This window comes from Melopsittacus undulatus, chromosome 3 (assembly GCF_012275295.1).
Source record: "Melopsittacus undulatus isolate bMelUnd1 chromosome 3, bMelUnd1.mat.Z, whole genome shotgun sequence".
Taxonomy (NCBI): Eukaryota; Metazoa; Chordata; class Aves; order Psittaciformes; family Psittaculidae; genus Melopsittacus; species Melopsittacus undulatus.
In genome coordinates, this window is record NC_047529.1 from 15,212,410 (window position 1) to 15,232,211 (window position 19,802).

Genomic DNA, 19,802 nt, shown 5'->3' on the forward strand with positions numbered 1-19,802 from the left:
CCAGCTTATTCAGGCTGTTCAGTCACTTGATCAGGCAAAAGCAGCTATACTTGAGAGAGCTCATCAGTAACACTCCCCATTTTACAGAACAAGGCCATGCTTCAAGTAAGAGTTGCATACAGAGATGCAACAGTGCTGTACAGGCAAGGTCAGCAATACAGAAAAATCCCATAGCTCTATTTTCACAAACACAAATTTCCTGTGAGCTGTTTTGCACCCACAACAGTATGATGCTGAGAGAAGCAAGCTTCCCTTTCTTCTGGATGTCAGCTATCAGTTTCAGGAATACAAACATGTTCTTTCCCTCCCCCCACAACTTCCTGCAATGTTTCTCCATTATGAAACACTGCATAAACCTGTTCCCTGTAAGACAAAGCTGAACTAACATTTAACCTAGAAATTTCATTCAGTTTTACACATCACTATGAACCCTTACCCACATAGCAAGCCATTTCCTTCAGCATAAGGAGGTAACACAACCAGCTATGCAGTTAGGGTTGCTTCTGCATGCTCACATCCTGGTCTGAATTGTTCCTATCCCAAATAGATTAATGTTGGAGGAAGGAATACAATTAATACAAAAATAAACAGAAGCAAAGGCACATGCTCGCAATTAGTTTTCACCCATCTACAAAGACTATAATATTTCTTTCTTTAAATTGCTTTGCTGTGTCAAGCATTGTTCCCAGGCTGAAAGTCAAAACCACAGCACTGCACCAGCTACTAAGAAGGAGAAAAATGACTGCTACTGCTGAACCCAGGACATGCTGTCAAAGAGTCATCATGCAAATTGTTCCACCAAGTTCAATATTCAATTTCTGGTTGTGTTGAACAGCTGATGCTTCTATGTAAAACGTGTGAACAAATAGGGACACAGACATAAAACACAGCCTAAGATGAGGCAGCTCTTCAGGAAGTTCTTAACCCAACATCAGGCAGGATCATGGTGTACTTTCAAGAAAATAGGCTGGACAGGGCTTTGAGCAGCCTGGTCTAGTAGAATGTGTCCCTGCCCATGGTACGGGGTTGGAACTAGATGATCTTTAAAGTTCCTTGCAACACAAACCATTCTGCGATTCTATGAAAACGTGTGCAAAATGTGTGCATTTTCCCATTACTATATGCCAGAAATTGCCTCTTACTGTTTTCTTGGGTAAAGGAGTTCTGCAGATTAATTCCATATATAGCACTGTCTTCATACATTTTCCTCGTTTTCTGATTATGCACATTCTTTCCTAAGGCAGAAAGAATGAAGTGTTCTCCTGCTATCATATATTATTTTTAAAAGTCAAAGTCTTCCCAGTTACTCCTACCAGTCAGCTTTTCCAGTTCATATCTATACACACATACAAGAACATCTCAATAATCATGTCAGTATTTCCTCTCTTGGCATCTTGACTGTCTTGTATGCTGTTCTGGAAGGTATGAAGAGAATCAATTAACTACGCAAAAGCTGTAGGATACTACAACTTAGATCAAAAGTAATGATAATTTTGGGGGATTTTTGCCTGCCATTCCACATATATACCATATTTTAGGGAATTGTACAAGTAATACGTATACTTCTTCACATCAGCAAGAGATTATTTATAATTGGTTAAGGTAAGTTTTTAAGGTAAGTTTTTTTTTTATATACATTTTCCCAACCAAAACCCTCCCTGTATATATATATTGCAAAGCAAATAAATTTCTGTTCAAGTTCTACCACCTCACTATTGAGGCATTTGCCGTGCAGTCATCTACACTATTGCCATTTTCCATTTTATCAAGAGAGCATGAAAGAGTGCAAGGTATTGCAAAGCTTTATAAAAGTATTCCTTTGTAAGTAAAATATACTTGGGTTTCATTTAGTTCCTCATCAAAGCAGAAATCATCAAGCTCAGATGTTGCAAGGCTACAGAAATCCCCAAGTCTAAGATAATAGTATGCCTCTTCTCAGTTTCCAGACTCCTTAGAAAACTAAGGAGAAATCAAACTGAGTTTAAGCATCACAGATTCCTGAACAAAAACATTGTCTGTGTGGATACACAAGAGAAAACTGGTTTAAATCCAGGAACAGATACCTGAAAAGCAAACCACTTTCAAAAATATTTATAAAACTGCACAATTACTGAAATATCTACTACAAAGCAGTAATTGTAAAGATATTACAATAGCTGAAAAGGAAAAACCCAGCCTGGCTTCACACACTTGTCAGCTCCAGTTAGCTGCACGCACTCCTTGGAACAGTTTTTACCCTGTGCCATTCTTTGGAATCTCTGTTCTACAAAACAAGGGGGAAAGCTTCTACAAACCACATATTGTGACAGAAGCACACAGAAGTCAGCACTCTTAATAAAAAGTCTCAAAGGTGGCATGTTGGAGAGATTTAATAAATGCTTTGTTTTACAAATATCACGGCTCATTCATAGGCCTGCAACAGCCTAATACACAACTGATTCATGAGCTTGTATCACTTACACATCAATTACCCTTATGTCTGCAGTATATAACAAAACTCCTTTGTCTGACCTGTCAAAAATAATGATTTTTTAAGTCTTTTTAATAGGTTTTGCCTGGGAAATTTAAAATGACAGCACAAACAAACTGATGGTAAAAAAAAAAAAAGTTGTAAAGTAACATAATTAAGAGTCTATTTGGAAGTTTTCCAAACAATTAATTCTTATAAATATTTCAGTTGTTGCCTAGGACTTATCTACTTATCTATTCATGTCAATCAAACTGAGTTCACACCCTCTTTCAAGCCCTAGCCACCAAGTAATAATGCTGGGAGTATTCTTTGCATCAGACAGTAAATCCCAGGTTGATAAAGAAACTTCAGCCTTGACCTTTGCAACAGAGAGAACAGACAGCAGACAAACAGAAGTCACAAGTCATGCTAATGATATTATTCATTTACAGCAAATTCCTGGAGGTTCATGCATCCTGGAGAAGGGAGATTTTGATTTAAAGAGGTCATTTGGGGAAATAATGTGACAAAACTCCAAGCTCTGTAACAAGTTTTGTAAAAGCAATTAAATGTTGACCATTTTCACACAAATGGTCAAACCTGCCCCCAGTAGCCCAAGGTTAGTAACAAATCCTACGCAGCCCAGAGGTTGTCCAATGGACTGAAAAATTGATCTTTCGTATGTGACCAGATTACTGAAACCTGCACAGCAATGCAAAGGATAGCTCAACATAACAACTGCATTTCTCTATCTCAGGAAAGGTCATTTCTTGGTTAAGGAATGACCAACAGGAGAATGCTAGATTTCTGAAGTCATATGAAAATAGACTTCCCTTTTTGAGAGCATGCGTTTTACATGAATTTATTAATCCCCAAGTCTCTAGAGAAAAGTGTAAATAATATATTCAGTTTGCAAATATGCAAATTTCCTTAATTTTTAATTCAATATTTAAGAAAAAAAGAGCTAGAGATACTATTTTTCTGAAAAAGCATCTTTTTCTGTTTCAATGGCAATTGCATCAACGCAATTCACTTATCTCTGAAGGTCAGGTCACACACATGTCAAGTTGGGTATCTCGCAACATGAGATATATGAAGAGACTGGACATTCCTGACTTCTGCACACCTTTATTCTCAGGTCCCATAGAAAAAGCAGAAGGAGAGGTATATGCATCACTACCAAACTTCAAAACTTGCTTCTCTTCTAACTCAGAGACAACTGAAACCAGCAAATCAGGTATTTGCCATTTTAACTGATCAGACTGACAGACACACAATGTAGATCTCTGGCGTGACAGGACCACCTGGGGGAAACAAATATGCATGACTCTTCAATTCAGCCATTAAACTATTTATTTACACCTACCCCACTCCCAGACTTGGTTTCTACTGGAAAGAAGTGGGAAAACATTATTTCCAGAAGTCATCAGCTGTTTTCCAAATACCACTCCCTGCCAGAACATGGCTGAGTCACGACAAGTGGGGATGTGACAGCACACATTCTTGTTTCTAATATTCTTTTCCCAGTTCCTATATTGACCATGGCATCTTAATGAGAAATGCAGCAAAACTTCCAAGATTTTCAAACTTAAACTGGTTTGCAAGCATATAAAATATATCTGCAATATTATTTACTTTTCTCTGTTTAATTAAAAGCACTCCAGGTTTGCCAGGTTTCTTTCAGCTCACTTTAGACACTAGGCAAGTCTGAAATCAAAGTGAATGATTTCATAGCACAAGGCGAAGCTGTTGACAGTGGATTTGGAAACAGAAGCAGAACCTGAGCATAAATTAACCACCAAACTTAGAAGAACTGCAGCTAAAACTAACCTTTTCCTTTAACTCATATTTAAGATTCCTCTGACAGAGCGGCAGAAGCCAAGACAAGCCTCTCAGGGGTGTTGTTACATGTTAGATAGGACCCTGTTCCAAATCCTTACTACTCCAATTATGTTTTGCAGTTATGCTGCCTTGCTGTTTGCAGAGGCAAGCATTTAGTGCAATTAATGGGCCTCCACTTTTTCTTCTTCTGTTAGATCACCCAATATAAATTTACTATGCTTCCTGCTTAGATTAGCAATGGGTATTTGTGGATATGCAAATGAAGCATTCTTCGGTCTGGCATGCTGGTTTCTCACACTAGGCTCACCATCTTGTCTGGGATATCAACGCAATTGCCAACTGATTCCTCCCTTGCCAGGGGGCACGATTTGCATGACGTATTCTCTCATGACTGCAGTGTGAACACTTTTTAAACACATATTGGGGAGTATACACCATGCAGCATTTGACTGGTTGCCATGTTTGAGAGAAACTCTGAATAACATTTTTTAATACAGCTCTGGCTGATCAGGCTTCTAAGAATCTCAATTTCCTGCCATTTTTAGTAGTTCTAAAGGCTCAAATCAACATAGGTATTTGGCAGCTAAACAATACACGTGTTTCAGGAGGAGGTAGCTACTGACACAAACAAAACCACCCCAACCGCACACAGCCTGATTGATTTTAAGTAACTTATTAAAGCTCCAGTCACACTGTCTGTAGTAAGTTTTTCAGCTGATGACCTGATGATATCTTTGCTTTTCCATTTACTATCACCTGGGTTTGAAAAGTTTAAATTATGAGAGAACAGGTAAAGAATATTTCTACTGACCACTAACATACAGTTCTGCTTTACAGGAAAAGGCTACCATGCATTTACACAAAACTCTTCTGTATGTGTTTAACTGGATTTTTCTCATTTCTGTCACCCTTAAGACCACCTCCTTGACTCTTCCCCCTACAGAAGGGGAATCACAGTTGATCGTAGATGTCCAGTAACAGGTTCTACCTTTTCCTGCACCCCTGTTATTTTGTTTCATGCATATATTTTTTTTCATTTCCTCCTTTCACAAACAAGCAATAAATCCCGTAGTCACAACCTTAACCTTATGAGCTATTACAGAACTTTCCAGTTTCATAGTAGTTTAACAAACTGATGTCAGTTCTGATCTAAATTGGTCCTTACCCTCAGACACCTTTCCAAGTATTTCTGATGCACGCAATGGTTAAGACACTCTTAAAGCTACACCTCCCCGACAGGTTTCCACTCCCCTTCTTACAGAGTGAATACAAGCCCATTATGAGAAAATAATTGTGAAAATTAATTTCATTCCAAAATTACAAACTGTGCCCTGGTCAAATTCTTTTGCAGATTTAAATTTCTCGTGTTCCATAATAGCATATGAGAATAAACAAAACTGTTCACAGATGCATTAATTGCTAACATGTTTAGAGCAGGAAGCAAATGCAGTAAGCATTAAGTTCTCAAAGCATCCTCCCAGTGTGGTAAAATCAGCTTCATTTTATAGATGATGGCAATTATATTGCAGAAAGAATATATATTAGTTTTTAAACAGAAAGCCCTCTATCAAGGCCTACATTTCTTAGTTGTTAGATTTAATTTATGAAACCTGAGCTTCCTCATTCAAAAATCTTACCTGGCATCTCCTTTTGAAAGGTTGGTGTTTACAGGATGAAGAATAACCTTGTTTGCATCCACATCCACCACACATTTTGTATGCAGATCAAGCTCTATAAAGAAATGAGAAAGTGTCAAGTGCTACTCCTAAAGCGCTAGGATTACATACACCATTACTTCCTCCAGACACCAAATTTATTCATGCAGTCTGACAGCCACCCATCAGATAGAGAATAGAAACAGGACTATTGCCAAATTCCGCTTCTAGAGATATTCTGATGGGATGGATCCTGTCCAGCTTTAAAGCATGCACTCCTTTCAAAACAAGAAAAAGCACTTTGGTTTTACTGAAGTACAATCAACATACACAAGGCAGTATGAAATTTCTTCTAGGGAAAGAACCATTAGGCACGGTATCACTTTGACAGTTCTTCTTATTGCTCCCTCAGTGCCTCACACGTTCAGAGGGAAAGCTGCCCCTACCATCTGCAGCACATTTTCCCCAGCCACTGTTGTGCTACTGCAGCATGCCATGTCAGCTGTCAGTCCTGGGGCACCTGCTTAGAGAAATTCAAGTCCCATAAAAAAAATGCAGGTGCAATCATGTAGAAAAGAGCTTATCCTTCCCCACGGGCTCCCAGCCAGCTGAAAAGCCCAACTTTTCCCCATGACACTAAGCAATGGGATATATGCTATGAGTAATTAGAATATTTGGAATGTATGAGAATTCTGAGCCACAGAGGTGGAGAAAACAAAAGCTTCAGATAACACTGACAACCATCCAAGGTATCCACCCAATGACAAATGGAGTTAGATATAAAAAAAGCACACAGCCACTTGCAGTCGAAGTCACTGCCGACAGACGCAGAGGCCTGGACACAAACAAGTCCAGTCCTATGTCCTTACACTCCGATGCTAAACCTGGAAAGTACACCCAAGAGCCGATACCTATAAGCATGACACACTAATCACACCCAGCAAGCACTCTGCACCACCCTCACACACCATGATGATGAGGGGCTACACTGAATAACCTCCATATGAAGTACAGCACCTCAGCTGAATCACCAGAATATCCTGTGTAATCATGTTAATGACAATCCTCATCCTCCTTCATCTCTGCTCTTTCCTTCTCCGTCACCTGTACTTGCTCTTTCACCTTACAGCACCTTATAAACTCAGACTGAAAATCTCTCAGGCAAAGACTGCAGATCTTAATTATTGCACAGCACCTCGCAGACTCCTTGCTACTGTAAAATAACATGGTAAGAGAAGATTTCTTTCACTGTCATTTTTGGAAAGAAGGGACAAAGCTCAAGACTCTTAACGGTTAAACTCAATGACCTTTTGCAACCTACATGATTATATGATTCTTGGTCATAGCAGGCAGTCACATGAAACCGAAATCCTTCTGAACAAAACCACTCCTCTGTTATTGAACTGTGCTTTTGTAGAAGGAAGAGGCAGACAAGTTTCAGAAACCAGTGTTTATTTTAATTTCTCTCCACACCCTGAAAGAAAATTTACCTATCATTAATATGCAATATGTGTTTGCTCAGATGAAATTATATTCTTTATACATCCCATATCCAACAAGCCACTTTATCTTGGTCTGGCTGGTTAGTGATTAACATTCGGTATTGCAGTGACCTGCTTTTCCTCAACAGCTAAAGAAGGTTTTTACACACTACTTCCCTTATGCAAAGCATAAGGTATGTGCACTGTCTATATAAGCAGTGTGGTCTCTATCACATTTCTCAATCTATCTCTTGAAAGAGAATGCTGCTGGCAGGTTTCACATCTATGACTGCCCAGTGATCTCAATCTGGCATTCATTAAAGCTCTCTTTGTGAAGTACCTTTAAGGAAAGCACACAGACAGGATATAATAGTTCCTTAAAGTCATATATCCCCACAGAGAAAAAAAAAAGATTCAAAGACAATTTGTCATGTACAACACACCCTCTCTGATTACTGTCATCACAAAGGTGAGGTTAAAATTCCTCACCCAGGCATTCTGCAGACAGCACGGTTTCAGAAGATGTGGTGAGCCAACCTAACAGCTATTGCCAAACAGGGAGGTCTCAGTCCTTCCTTCTGGCTACCTCTGCCTGTTGCTCACCTTCCACCCTACTGTCCTCAGCAGACTCCTCTGTAAGTCACTTCAACAGCAGAAAACTCACCAACATGAAAAATGGATGTATTTGGACACTATGGAAAGCTACACCAACCCAGTAAAAGCTCTGAGAACATCAAAGGCCATGCAAACAAGTGGGTAGGCCTATACAGAGATGAAGATACCAGGCAGAAGAGTGAGACCTCCCAGCAGAGACCAACTGCTACATCAGCTCATGGTGTCCCATGAAATAAACCCTTAAGAAACAGATGTATTCAGCCTCTAAGCAGGGTTATATATCCAGACAGCCGTAAGGCTACTTATCCCAGTTACCTTGGCAAAAGACTTAAATAGTAACTCTTTCTAGCTGAAGAAATACTTTAAATTCTGTTTTAATAGCACATCATACACTTTCTGGCTCCATTATAAAGCATGTTCTTTGACCAATTTGAGCTAAAAGAGCGGAGGATTTAGACTAGATATGAGGAAGAAGATCTTCCCTGTGAAGGTGGTGAGGCACTGGCAGAGGTTGCCCAGAGAAGCTGTGGCTTCCCCATCCCTGGCAGTGTTCAAGGTCAGATTGTACGGGGATTTGAGCAGCCTGGTCTAGTGGAAGATGGCAGGAGGGATGGAAATAGATAATCTTTGAGGTCCCATCCCCAAACCATTGTGTAATTCTGATTTCTGATTTCTTTAATGCTTCCAGTAGGCTGAGAGATGAATCTTATGATTTTCAGTAGTGGCTACTATATCATGGTAATTTCTATATCATTAAGTTTTTAATATTACTAAAGCAGGTTAGCCTTATAGAAAAAATATCTTCCTGGTCTTTTGAATATGATCACATAAGGACTTCACCCTTACTTTTACTAGTTTCAGTGTCTCCTAGGTAAGCAGCCTTTTTGCTGCCCCTGAACAACATGCAGACTGAGCATGCAACAAGATAAAGATGATAAGCTTTCACATCCAAACCACCAATTAGTTCATTTTGTAGTAAGGACTTGCTGCTTGAGGCCTAGTATTATTATTTCTTTCACCTGTACCAAGGGCTTTTTTCAGACAGCATGAAACTTTGGACAAGTTAAAAGACAGCAGAAGTGGCTCACTGTCAAACTTTGGAGATTTATCACAGATCTTTGAGCTCAACAAGATTTAAGATCTCACTTATTATTACTGCTAACCTGCTTCTAGCTTCAGTCATTACTAGGCAAACACAATCAACTACTCATTTGCTTCATCAAATCAAGAAAACTAATCAGTTAATTTCTTCTTGAAAAATTAAAACTCAAACTCTTAACACCTCAAGAAACATTTATTGCAGGGAATGAAAGCCTCTTTCATAGCTTTAGAGTAAGAGAGCTGTGACATCCATAATTAAAGGGTAACACGTATCTTAGTCACTTTTCCACATTTACATTTCAGAGCTGTAGAAATCTTAAAGCTGGGCTGAGTGTAAAAATAATTGTTAAGTCGTGTGCACCCAAGCGACTCACAGAGAGTCTCTCAGATGAATCAGAATAGTTTGGGTCAGAAGGGACCTTAAAGCTCATCAAGCTCCAACCCCTTGCCACAGGCAGGGACACCTTCCACTAGACCAGGAGGCTCCAAGCCCCATCATATCTGGCCTTCAACACTGCCAGGGATGGGGCAGCCACAGCTTCCCTGGGCAACCTGTGCCAGTGCATCACCACCTTCACAGGGAAGAACTTCCTATAATTTCCTCCCTGTCAATTTAAAGCAATTCCTCCTTGTCCTGTCTCTGCAGTCCCTTGTCAAAAGCCCCTCTACATGTGCCCTTCTGGTTCCTTTAGGCACTAGAAGCTGCTGTAAGGTCTCCCTGGAGCCTTCTCCAGGCTGAACAAGCCCAGCAATCTCAGCCTGTTACCATAGCAGAGGTGCTCCAGCCCTCAGAGCATCTTCAGGGCCTCCTCTGGACTCACTCGAACAGCTCCATGTCCTTTTTATGTTGGGCTCCAGGGCTCAACATAGTATTCCAGGTGGGGTGTCATCAAAGCAGAGTAGGGAAGGAGAATCCTCTCTTTCGACCTGCTGGTCACACTGGTGGTGATGCAGCCCACGACAGGCTGGTTTCTGGGCTGCAAGCGCACACTGAAGGCTCATGTTGAGCTTCTCACTGACCATCACCCCCAAGTCTTTCTCCTCAGGGTTGTTCTCAATCCAGTCTCCACTCAGCCTGTATTTGCACTTGAGATTTCCCCAGTCTACTTACCCCAGCCTAGGACCCTGCACTTGGCCTTACTGAACTTCATGAAGTTTGCATGGGCTTACCTCTCAAGCCTGTCAATGACTTTTTATTTAACTTGTGAAACTGGAAGGTGGGTCTTAAAAGAGACAATTCTCCTTCCCATCTCCCTTGATTTTTCAAGTTCTCCCCAAAAAGTTTTAAGGCTTAAGTTCAAGCAATGCAGATCTCAGCTGAAACCACACTCGTGTATAAAACAGACGTGACTATGCCTTTGACAAGAGCCTTATGGGTGTTGTAAAAAGAATTCACACCACCCATATATGCTTTGGGCTTTTTCACTAGCCAAAGAAATTTGATACATTTCAAACATGTTGGAAAAGTCACGAAGCAAAAGAGAGGAGGAAAAGCAAAACCAGGAGCAGTGTACCACTGCATGCCATGGTGGGTTCAGCAGGCACTGGTATATTCCAAACAACAGGCAGGAGTATGCATTCCCTCTGAAACAGCAGTCACGTGTCTGGTAATCATAAACTCAACAGGGCAGATTTTCCACAACAGCATTAGGAAAAACCAGCAAAGGTGCAACTTTAAAATGTACTAAACAGGTTTGGTGTAAAGACAAAAATTATGTGAATCCTGGAGGAAGGGGAAAGGAGAAGTATTCTAGAAAACATGGAATGTTCTCAACTCTGGGAAAGCTCCATCTTCATTCATGGATCAGTTAAGGAACTGTCTTACTAGATTAGGTGCAACTCCCTCATCCTAGTGGGGTACGGAATCAAGCCCAACTGCATCAGGTGGCATAATGAAAACATCTGAAGTGCCATGCAGTGATAGTGGAGCTTTTTCAGCCACTACCCTAAAAAGTAATCCCACGTTTAAGGTTACTGAATTTCAGAACCAAACAGAATTATCCTAATAGATGGCTTTTACAGGGCATTTTGAAATAATCTTAAAATGAGCAACAATACAGTAAATAAGATTGCCTGCAATTTATTAAATTAGTGGTTGGGGCCATGGTATCATAACAGCTTTTAGTACAACAGCCACAGTAGCTGAAAAGTCTGTTACAACCTGCATGACCTTCCATATTTATCTCTTTATATACGTTATTTTTTCCACATTGTACAAGCTGAATTAAGGGAAAGCATTTCCCAGTTCATCAAGAGCTTTTATTTCCATATATATATATATATATATATATTTTTCCCCATCAGATCTCAATTTAAGAAATTAGTTTCTGATGGTTGAGTTTTTCAGCCCTTTCAAATACCATTTGATCCTAAACCACACTGAAATGAAGATGTGAACCTGGTGTTATAACACAGGTCGAATAAAATCTGTGGGATTCTTCCTCATCCTGCCACCAGGTTTAGGGCATGTGCACTAACACCTAAGGACCTCTTAGAGACAGGCATTAAACTTGGTAGTATCCCTGGGAACCAGCATGGCTGCTCTTGTAGTCTTTCTGCAAAGCTAACTGAAGTATAAAAAATAAAATGTGAAAGGTTTAAAGTGCATGCACTAAGCTCATAAGCCAAAATTGGCCCCAAGTACAAAAGCTCAAAATAATCTCTTGTACAGAGGATGGAAATTTTACATTTTAAATTGCCAGTAGATTTTTGGGAGATTAACATTCCCTCGAAGGTTAGAACTGGAATGTTACGGCCCAAGCCTTCAATTGCATTCAGTAACAAAGTACAGTAGGTTTCTTGTACCTTACTTGGTCTGGAAAAGCAAACTGCAGTAACACTGAGAAATGTCTAAATAGTAACTTTGAAATATTTAAAAGTTTATTTATCACACAAATTAAATGAATGCCAACTAAAACCAAAAGCAAAACCAAGCAAAATCAAATCAGAGAGGCTGTTTGGGTTTTTTTGGTTTTTTGTTTGTTTGTTTGTTTGAAAAAGAAATCGGAAAGCAAGCTTGAAGACAACAGGTCTCCAAGTTTCCCTGCCCCTATTTGCTGCCTTAGAGTGACTTTTCTCTTTGTCTTCCATTATGTAGAAGCCAACACAAATAAAGGAAAAACTAACTGACTATATGAGAGAGCATGAAAGTAATTTAGATCTAAAAGACAATGCTAAGAGCTTAAATGGGGAGGGTGGGGGAAGAGTAATGGTGCTTTTAGGACACTAATAACATAGTGACCAATAGATTCTGGACAAAAACACAGTAATTTGATTCCTTTAAGTTATACAAACATGAAGTCTAAGCAGGCATCTTTCAAGCTTCTCTGAGATATATATATATATGAACTGTGCAAATATGATTCATGAAATTTTCATTTTGCAGCAATTAGAAATCATTAAATATGCATGAGTGCATCTGGAAGGGCACACAATACTATCTAATCTTCAGGATGAGGTGCAAGTGAACTCAAGCTCACAAGCGTGTTGAATCCAAGCAAGCTCTCCTCACATGTTAATGCTACATTGTACAAATGATACAAAAAGTGTATTCTATCTTCTGCTGTTTCATTTTCTGAAAAAAAAAAAAAAAAAAAGAGCTTGCCAAGCAGTTTTAGTAAAGGGACTCCGTGTATCTGGACATTACCTGTATGCACAGCCAGTTCTGCTGCTGCATACAATGCTCAACTCATGGAGACTAAGTAACTAAATCAGCCTGGTAACTTTCTAATGCAGCAAATAGCTCTGAGGAAGTTCAACACACAACTCTGTGCTGCTGCATTTGTTTCAGGCTTCAGATTTAACAAGAATGAAACACAATAGCGTTTGGTCTGCCACTAGCCATCCAAAAACCAAGGCAGAACTATTCACAGTGTGTCTATCTGATCTTCTGTTGACTTAAGGAGGAGCAAAGTGAAACCAGAGCAGCAAGGTAATCTCATACCGCCCTTTAGGCTAGCTCTGAAGATGTAATTAGCACAAGAATTGCTTGCCTTTGCGGCACCCACGTTGGACTGACTGGTAGTCTTAGAGACTGGCTGTGGGAGTAAGCCTGTAACACCTTGGAGTTCTTAAAATACAGTTGCCTCACTGAGGAACTCAAGATGAAACACTAGCTCTACATGCTTCACCCATTTACCACAGTATCTCTGGGCTAATCCCGCTCATACCACAAAGATTTTATAGGTTATCGACAATCACCAGGGAACAGTAAAAAATCCAGACACTCATGGGTGACAAGGATAATGGTGAAGAAAAGCCTTGTGTTTTGCATATTGCCATGAAGTTACAACAGGCGCCATTTCATTTACTCCAATATCAAAATTAATCTTGTAAAACTGCTTCCACAAATTCCAATTTATAGATAAATTATTTCTGTTGTAATCCCCAGTGAAAAAACAAGCAAACAACAAACAAAAATGCAAGAACAATCCCCATCTCCTCCCCCAAAACAAAAAACATTTCAAGTGACTGGAAAGGCAACCTCCTCCAAAGAGAAGGACACAAAATTAGCTCCTAAGAAGGTGATCAGGAGCTTGCACTGATATAGAAGAAAATTCACCCCTTATAAGAACTGCAGACAGAACCTTTACCATCAAAGCACAAAAAGATCTATGACTGAACACAGAAACTAGTCTGCATGAATATACACATTAACATAATAGATACCGGAATATATTTACAGGCAATTTTGCTATTTAAACTGGAAGCTATAGGTCTTACACCACAATTCTATGAACAGTTTAATCCGGCAGCACTGGTGGAATACAGGCTGTGGCCCCTCAGTGTTTAAATTTGGCACACCCATGCCACCACTCCCGACCCAAGTCGTGCAGTGCCACCACCCACCCCTGTCCCAGGTACTTCTACTGCTCCTTGAGAAACTCACCCAAAGCACTAAACACATTATATTCTTTCAGTTAGATTCCTGCCTTTCTTGTTCAAACAATAATGCATTAACCCAAGTGAGATGCAGCAACACAGTAGTGGAAGTTTTGACTGGCTTGAGGTGTCATCAGCCAGACCCTTTAGCATAAGTCATATTCTTTCAGTACTGATAAAAGAGGTTATATTTTAATTAACAGTGCATTGAATTGATTCAAAGGCACAGGGAAACACAAGGACTTAAAATGTACTTCTGGGATGCCTGTACACCAACATCGCCTGAAAACAAAATACTAAGTAAGGCAAATCTTAATTAAAAAGCCTCCAGCTGTCTTTTGCTTTGCTTCAAGGTATGGCTTGAACTTTGCACAGCATTTACTCAAAATATAATGAATATCTGCTAAACGAAGTCAAACACTGATGATATTCACAAAAAGAAATCCACTACAAACCTACAATGCAACAACCAAAGAACTACTGATTGTTATCAAAAACCCATCTGAAAAAAAGCAGTGCACTAGAGAACACTTTAATGAATGACAAAACTGAGAAAACAAAAGACATACTCTTAGCTAACAAAACAGTACTGAATTATTTCATTCATAATAGCACGCTAATTGAGATGTCAGTTTGCAAAGTAGAAAGTATGTAAAACCATAAGTCACTCTGCTACCTGGCAGAGCCTACAACTCCAGACTTGATGCTGCAGTGTACTGACGGAGAAGTTTTACAAAAGCACATATTCCACAAGCAGTTTGAAGAATTGGGGTCTAATTTGAAGCAAATTGCAAAAAAGTAATGTAGATGCAAAAAAACAATCCATACCCAAGAAACCCCAAGGACAATTAGGAATGCTTCCTCTGTACTGCTAAAAATTAGTACTATAAACCAACAGATTACCATCTTGCATAAGACTGAAGCAGGACCCTCAATACTATCACCTTGAAATGCAAACACTATGAATAATGAACTGAATGGAAATATTGAAATCTCTTCAATATGCATGCAAAGAACCTATTATACTTTTATGAGCTGCATAAATTAGTAACAGTTAAACAAACCACTTTTATTAACCTAATAAACCCTCGCCTTAAGAAATTCATAATTCAAACACTAGACAACCACCACCACCACAAATAAACACTAAGAAATATTTCAAAGCTTAAATTTCAACAGTCATAACCATCTGATAGATTTGTAATTTTAAGCCCTTCGGTGCAGAGGGAAGGAAAGAACATTACTCGTGATCCCAAAGAAAACAAATACTTGCTTCAGGTCCAAAGCCCCAAAACTTCATATAAATACTACTTAGAAAAAAGTACGTATTAGAGAGCTTCCTTTGAGCTGCCTCCTGCCTCAAAGCCTATTGAAAAAGCAAAGCCACAGAAGTCTTACAATGGGATGACTCCTCAGAAAATCAGTTACACGATTCTTTAATTTACCATTAAATAGGTAAGAAAGATACAAGGCTTCATATCCCTTTGTTTCTATAAATTCTGGGAGCATCAGAAATAATACACAGAGGCATCAATTCTTTAGAACTAACAAAAACAATCAATTCCAGAACATTTTGTTTTAGGGAGAAAAAGACATGGATCTTTTAGGCTAGGCTTACATAGATTTAGGTATCACTCACAAAATAACAGGATGCTTACTAGCTGCAAAGTGGTTCTTAGACAGGAATGCCCTGACTGCCCAGCTACATGCCAAAGAGCATGGGGTTCAGGTCCTTCTTTCTTCTGATGAACTCAAATGTCCCTCACTCCTGGATGAGCCTCCTACTAACCAGGCTACAGTCATCCTCTCCAGTCCATAACATTTTTAAGTTTATGCAGTATAAAACAGCTCCAATAACAAGACACACTCTCCCATTCTCCCAGATTCATGCAGCTTAGTGTTAGGATATTCCCCAGAAGGTTCAAATACACATACTCCTCTAAATCTATACTCTTCCATAATTTTTCCCCTTTATTTCCACCACTTCTTCCCCACATATAGTTTCTGAATTCAATCCCTAAGTGGAAACATCTTGAAGACCTGTTACATGGGCACAGACTCAAGGCTGAACACATGTAGAACATCCACCAGGAGGGAGAAGTGCATTGTTCATCCTTGGAGACTCAAGTCTTGGCTGAAGGAGGCCCTGGGCAACCTTACCTAATCTGACCTGCTTTCAGCAGTGAGTTGCACTAGAAACCTCCAGAGGTCCCTTCCAACCTGAATCACCTTATAATCCCAGGGGTAAAGAGCACTATACAGTCAGATGTCTGGGTCACAGCCAAGGAAATGATCTACGGCAGGAAAGGGACATGAGCAAGAGGAAAGCCTGTCTGTCACTGAAACAAGGCACCATCTTTCAGCTCCTCAACTGCCCTAATACACCAGACTGTAGGGACATCAACTCCATCTTCTCTGTTCTGAATGTGGGACTGTAGAGTGCTGATGAACTCCCTTGTTTTTATTTTAAAAGGTATAGAAATACTCTATTCAACACCTTAACCTTTCATCCTAATTTACTGAAAGGAATTAAAGAGCAATTTTGGTTCAGATCATACAGGAGATAAAGAACACACACACCCCTCTTTCTGCGTCAGCTATTAAACTGACTTCACTGGATTCCCTTTCCCCAAAAGGAATTACTGGCATACTTGTGTGAGAAGTGTGAAAATGTGGGGGAAAAAGCCACCCTACATGTTTCTTGGCTTTTTGCCTTCTTCACCTGCTCATTCCTTGGCTGGAGTTGCCTTCTCATCCTTGCTTCCTCATCATCATGAGCAAGTTTTTCTAATTAAGACAAGTAATGAACACTTAAACAGATGCCCAGACCACGGTCTGATTAACATAACCCTTAGGCAAGTTTCACTGAGGGGAGAAAAAAAACCAAACCACCAACCCAACAACAATAAAAAAAATCTTATCAATTCCCACTTCCTCTTCCATGTTTTCTTGGGTTTGTTTCTTCCGTCCTTATAGTGTCTCGGTTACCTGGTTAACTCTGTCCCACACAAACATCGAGGGGTAAGAAGAGGGGGTACAGAGCTGAGGGCTGAATGAGTACAGGAATAAAATACAGAAAGAGGCATTTTCCCCCCAAAACCCCAGGAAGGAGGAAGAGCTTTCCCAGCTGGTAACAGGGTACAGCCCGGCTGTAAAGCAGGTGCAAGAGGTATAGGGAGGGGTGTACCCCGAGAAGGAGAGGGGGAGATAAAAGCCCCATAAACCAGGGCGGGTTTAGGAAACCGATGTCGGAGAGGAGAGCGAAGGTAGCTGCTTCTTGTGCTTCGCCCATAAATCTCCCTGCACCTACACACGCGTAGATAACACATAAATAAACAGTCACACACACACACACTCCCAGCTGCCGACATATACACCTCTAAACGCGCTCCGGCGCCGGGACACTCGCACACCTGCCCCCACGGACACCTGAGGGGACCGGCACCCCCGGCCTCCCGCCCCGCTCTGTCCTTCAGGCCGCTCCCCACTCACACGCCCCCCGGGAAGGGAGCGGGGGTGGCTGAGGAAGGAGGGTCTCACCTCTCCGGTTCATGGGGCGGACGCGCACCGCCACCTTCACTTTAGAGTCCCCCATCGTGCAGCTCCAACCTCCCCGACTCCCTCGTCCCTCCTCGGCTTCCGTCTACGGAGGGAGACCCGGCGGCGCGGGGAGGAGGGCGGAGCGGGGCGGGAGGGGGGTGAGACCGGCGGCGGCGAGAGGGAGGCACCGTGCGTGACCAACGTCCGGCTGGACTACAGCTCCCGGCGTGCATCGCGGCGGCTCGCGGCCTACAGGGGCGGGCAGTTCGGCGCGGTGTACTCTGGGAGCTGTAGTTCTTTCTGCTGTGACCGCCTGCGGGGGTAGCGTTGCATGCTGGGATATGTAGTCCTCCAGAACAGAGGGGTTTCGGCTTGTGGGGTGCCCCATATGGAGCCTGTGGGCTATATTGTACAACAGGGCACGGACAGGAAGGTCTGAGGGTCACCCCGTGTCCTGCCACTCAATCCCTGGGTGTCTGCGGGTGAACCCCACTGCACCTCAGTCCTGCCCTGTGCCCCTTTTTGGGGAGCACTGTGATATTTCATGCCAAGCAGACAGCAGCATCACTATCGAGATTAAAAACCTCACAAGGTTTACTCTGGGAGTAAAAACCAACCAGGGATTCCTTTGCTGGCCTTTGGGGTTTTCACCTGCTAGAAATCACATTGAAGATCACCCCACATTAAAGATCACAAACTGTAACCTAACATATAGACCATGGTTTTGGGTGGTGTCTGGGTCTGGTAACACTGGACAACCTCTGATATTCCATCAACACACTGGTATTAACGGGCCCAGTGTGATTTGCTTGGCGAAGGTGGCTCTCTAAAAGAGCTCAGCATTAATAATCAGACACAGTTTGAACAATATTGCAATTTATCTTTATTAGAATAAAGACTCAACCACTCAATCACAGCTACTGATCACAAAGACTGAGAATGAAACTATAATGCAAAGATGGAAAAAACCCAAAAATCTCATTTAAATGGTCATGGATGAAAACCCTCGCAGCTGGTATTGTAATTCGAAACAAGGATTCTCTCTGTGTTATTTTGAAAAGCCAGATTTTGTCAAGGGCAGGAAAATAACTTGAATTCAGAACTGTAATCCTTTGGCCCTTCAACACTGAATGAGGGTTTATGACATAAATAAATAAATAACACGTTTCCGAGTGGTTTTGAGGTAAGATTTCAGAAGGTAACACTTTTTGCCCAGAAGAATTACACTCAATGTCTATTATTTCATGCCTACTTGACCTGAAGAATAGCTTGGCAAAGCAGAGAGGATACAGATATTAAGTTGGCATGTAACACATGGGATTAATGTACATGTTCCTAAGAGCTTGGTTCTGCCTGATGCTGTGGACAGTTTCTTGTTGGGAGAGGGAGCGCCCCACTTTCAGCCTGCACAGTTGGTTCTTGCACTTGTGAACTTGAGGATCCAATTACAGGATGAAACCCAGCTTTAAACTTCTTGTGGTATTTTCCAGCTGGGGCCTCAACAAACCACACCAGTGTTTTCTGAAACGGAGTACTTTGCGATGGAGATAAATATAATCTCTGCTTTACAGCTGGGCACACTGAGCAGCATGTGGAGGGTGGTTTGGTTTCTTTTTACATCAGGTTGAGTCACCTGGAATCTGATTTAAATAAAGGGGTTGAAACCCACCAGATGTGTGTACTTCTGGGGATAGCAAGTGTCATCCAACTCCAGTTCTTCCTCCTGCGTCTTCTCCTCTGGTATTAGTTATCATTGGTCTCTCTGTTATATGTAAAACTAAACAGCAATTCTTTTGGGGAAAGGATCACATACCACCTTTTTATTTGTTAGTGAGTAGTGCCCGCATGTTTTAAGTGTCATGAACATGGATGATAACAAATGCAAGCATACAATTATTGCCAGTTTTGCTCCAGTTATCTATTCAGAATGAAGAACTTGATTTAAAATCTGAACAGTCACCCTTTTAGCCTTATTTCAGCTGTAATTGCCAAGGAGAAACCACAATCACGTCTAATCATTGCTCCTTTCTTCTGCAAACTTCTTCAAAGACTGAGATGTCCTTAGAGCCCAAAGAACCATCCTCAGCTTCAACATTGGGTTTTATCAGGGCTTGAGGAAGGCACACAGGGGCAATAACTTCTCATGGCTCCCTCCGGTCCTGCTTCTGGACATTTCCTTTATGCAAGCTCCTGCCTCCTGCAATGAATTACAGTAATGCAACTTCTCCTGCACTGGCA

At 41.0% G+C, this 19,802-nt stretch overlaps 1 protein-coding gene across 1 annotated transcript in view; it reads right to left on the bottom strand.

Moving 5' to 3' along the window:
• Window positions 1-17,952, bottom strand: part of KIF13B (kinesin family member 13B) — a 131,788-nt gene extending 113,836 nt beyond the window's left edge. The window contains 4 exon segments of the mRNA XM_013128381.3: window positions 5,929-6,022; window positions 17,565-17,637; window positions 17,640-17,777; window positions 17,845-17,952. Coding sequence (XP_012983835.2) covers window positions 5,929-6,022; window positions 17,565-17,637; window positions 17,640-17,777; window positions 17,845-17,952 — 413 coding nt within the window.
• Between the last annotated feature and the right edge of the window lie 1,850 nt (window positions 17,953-19,802).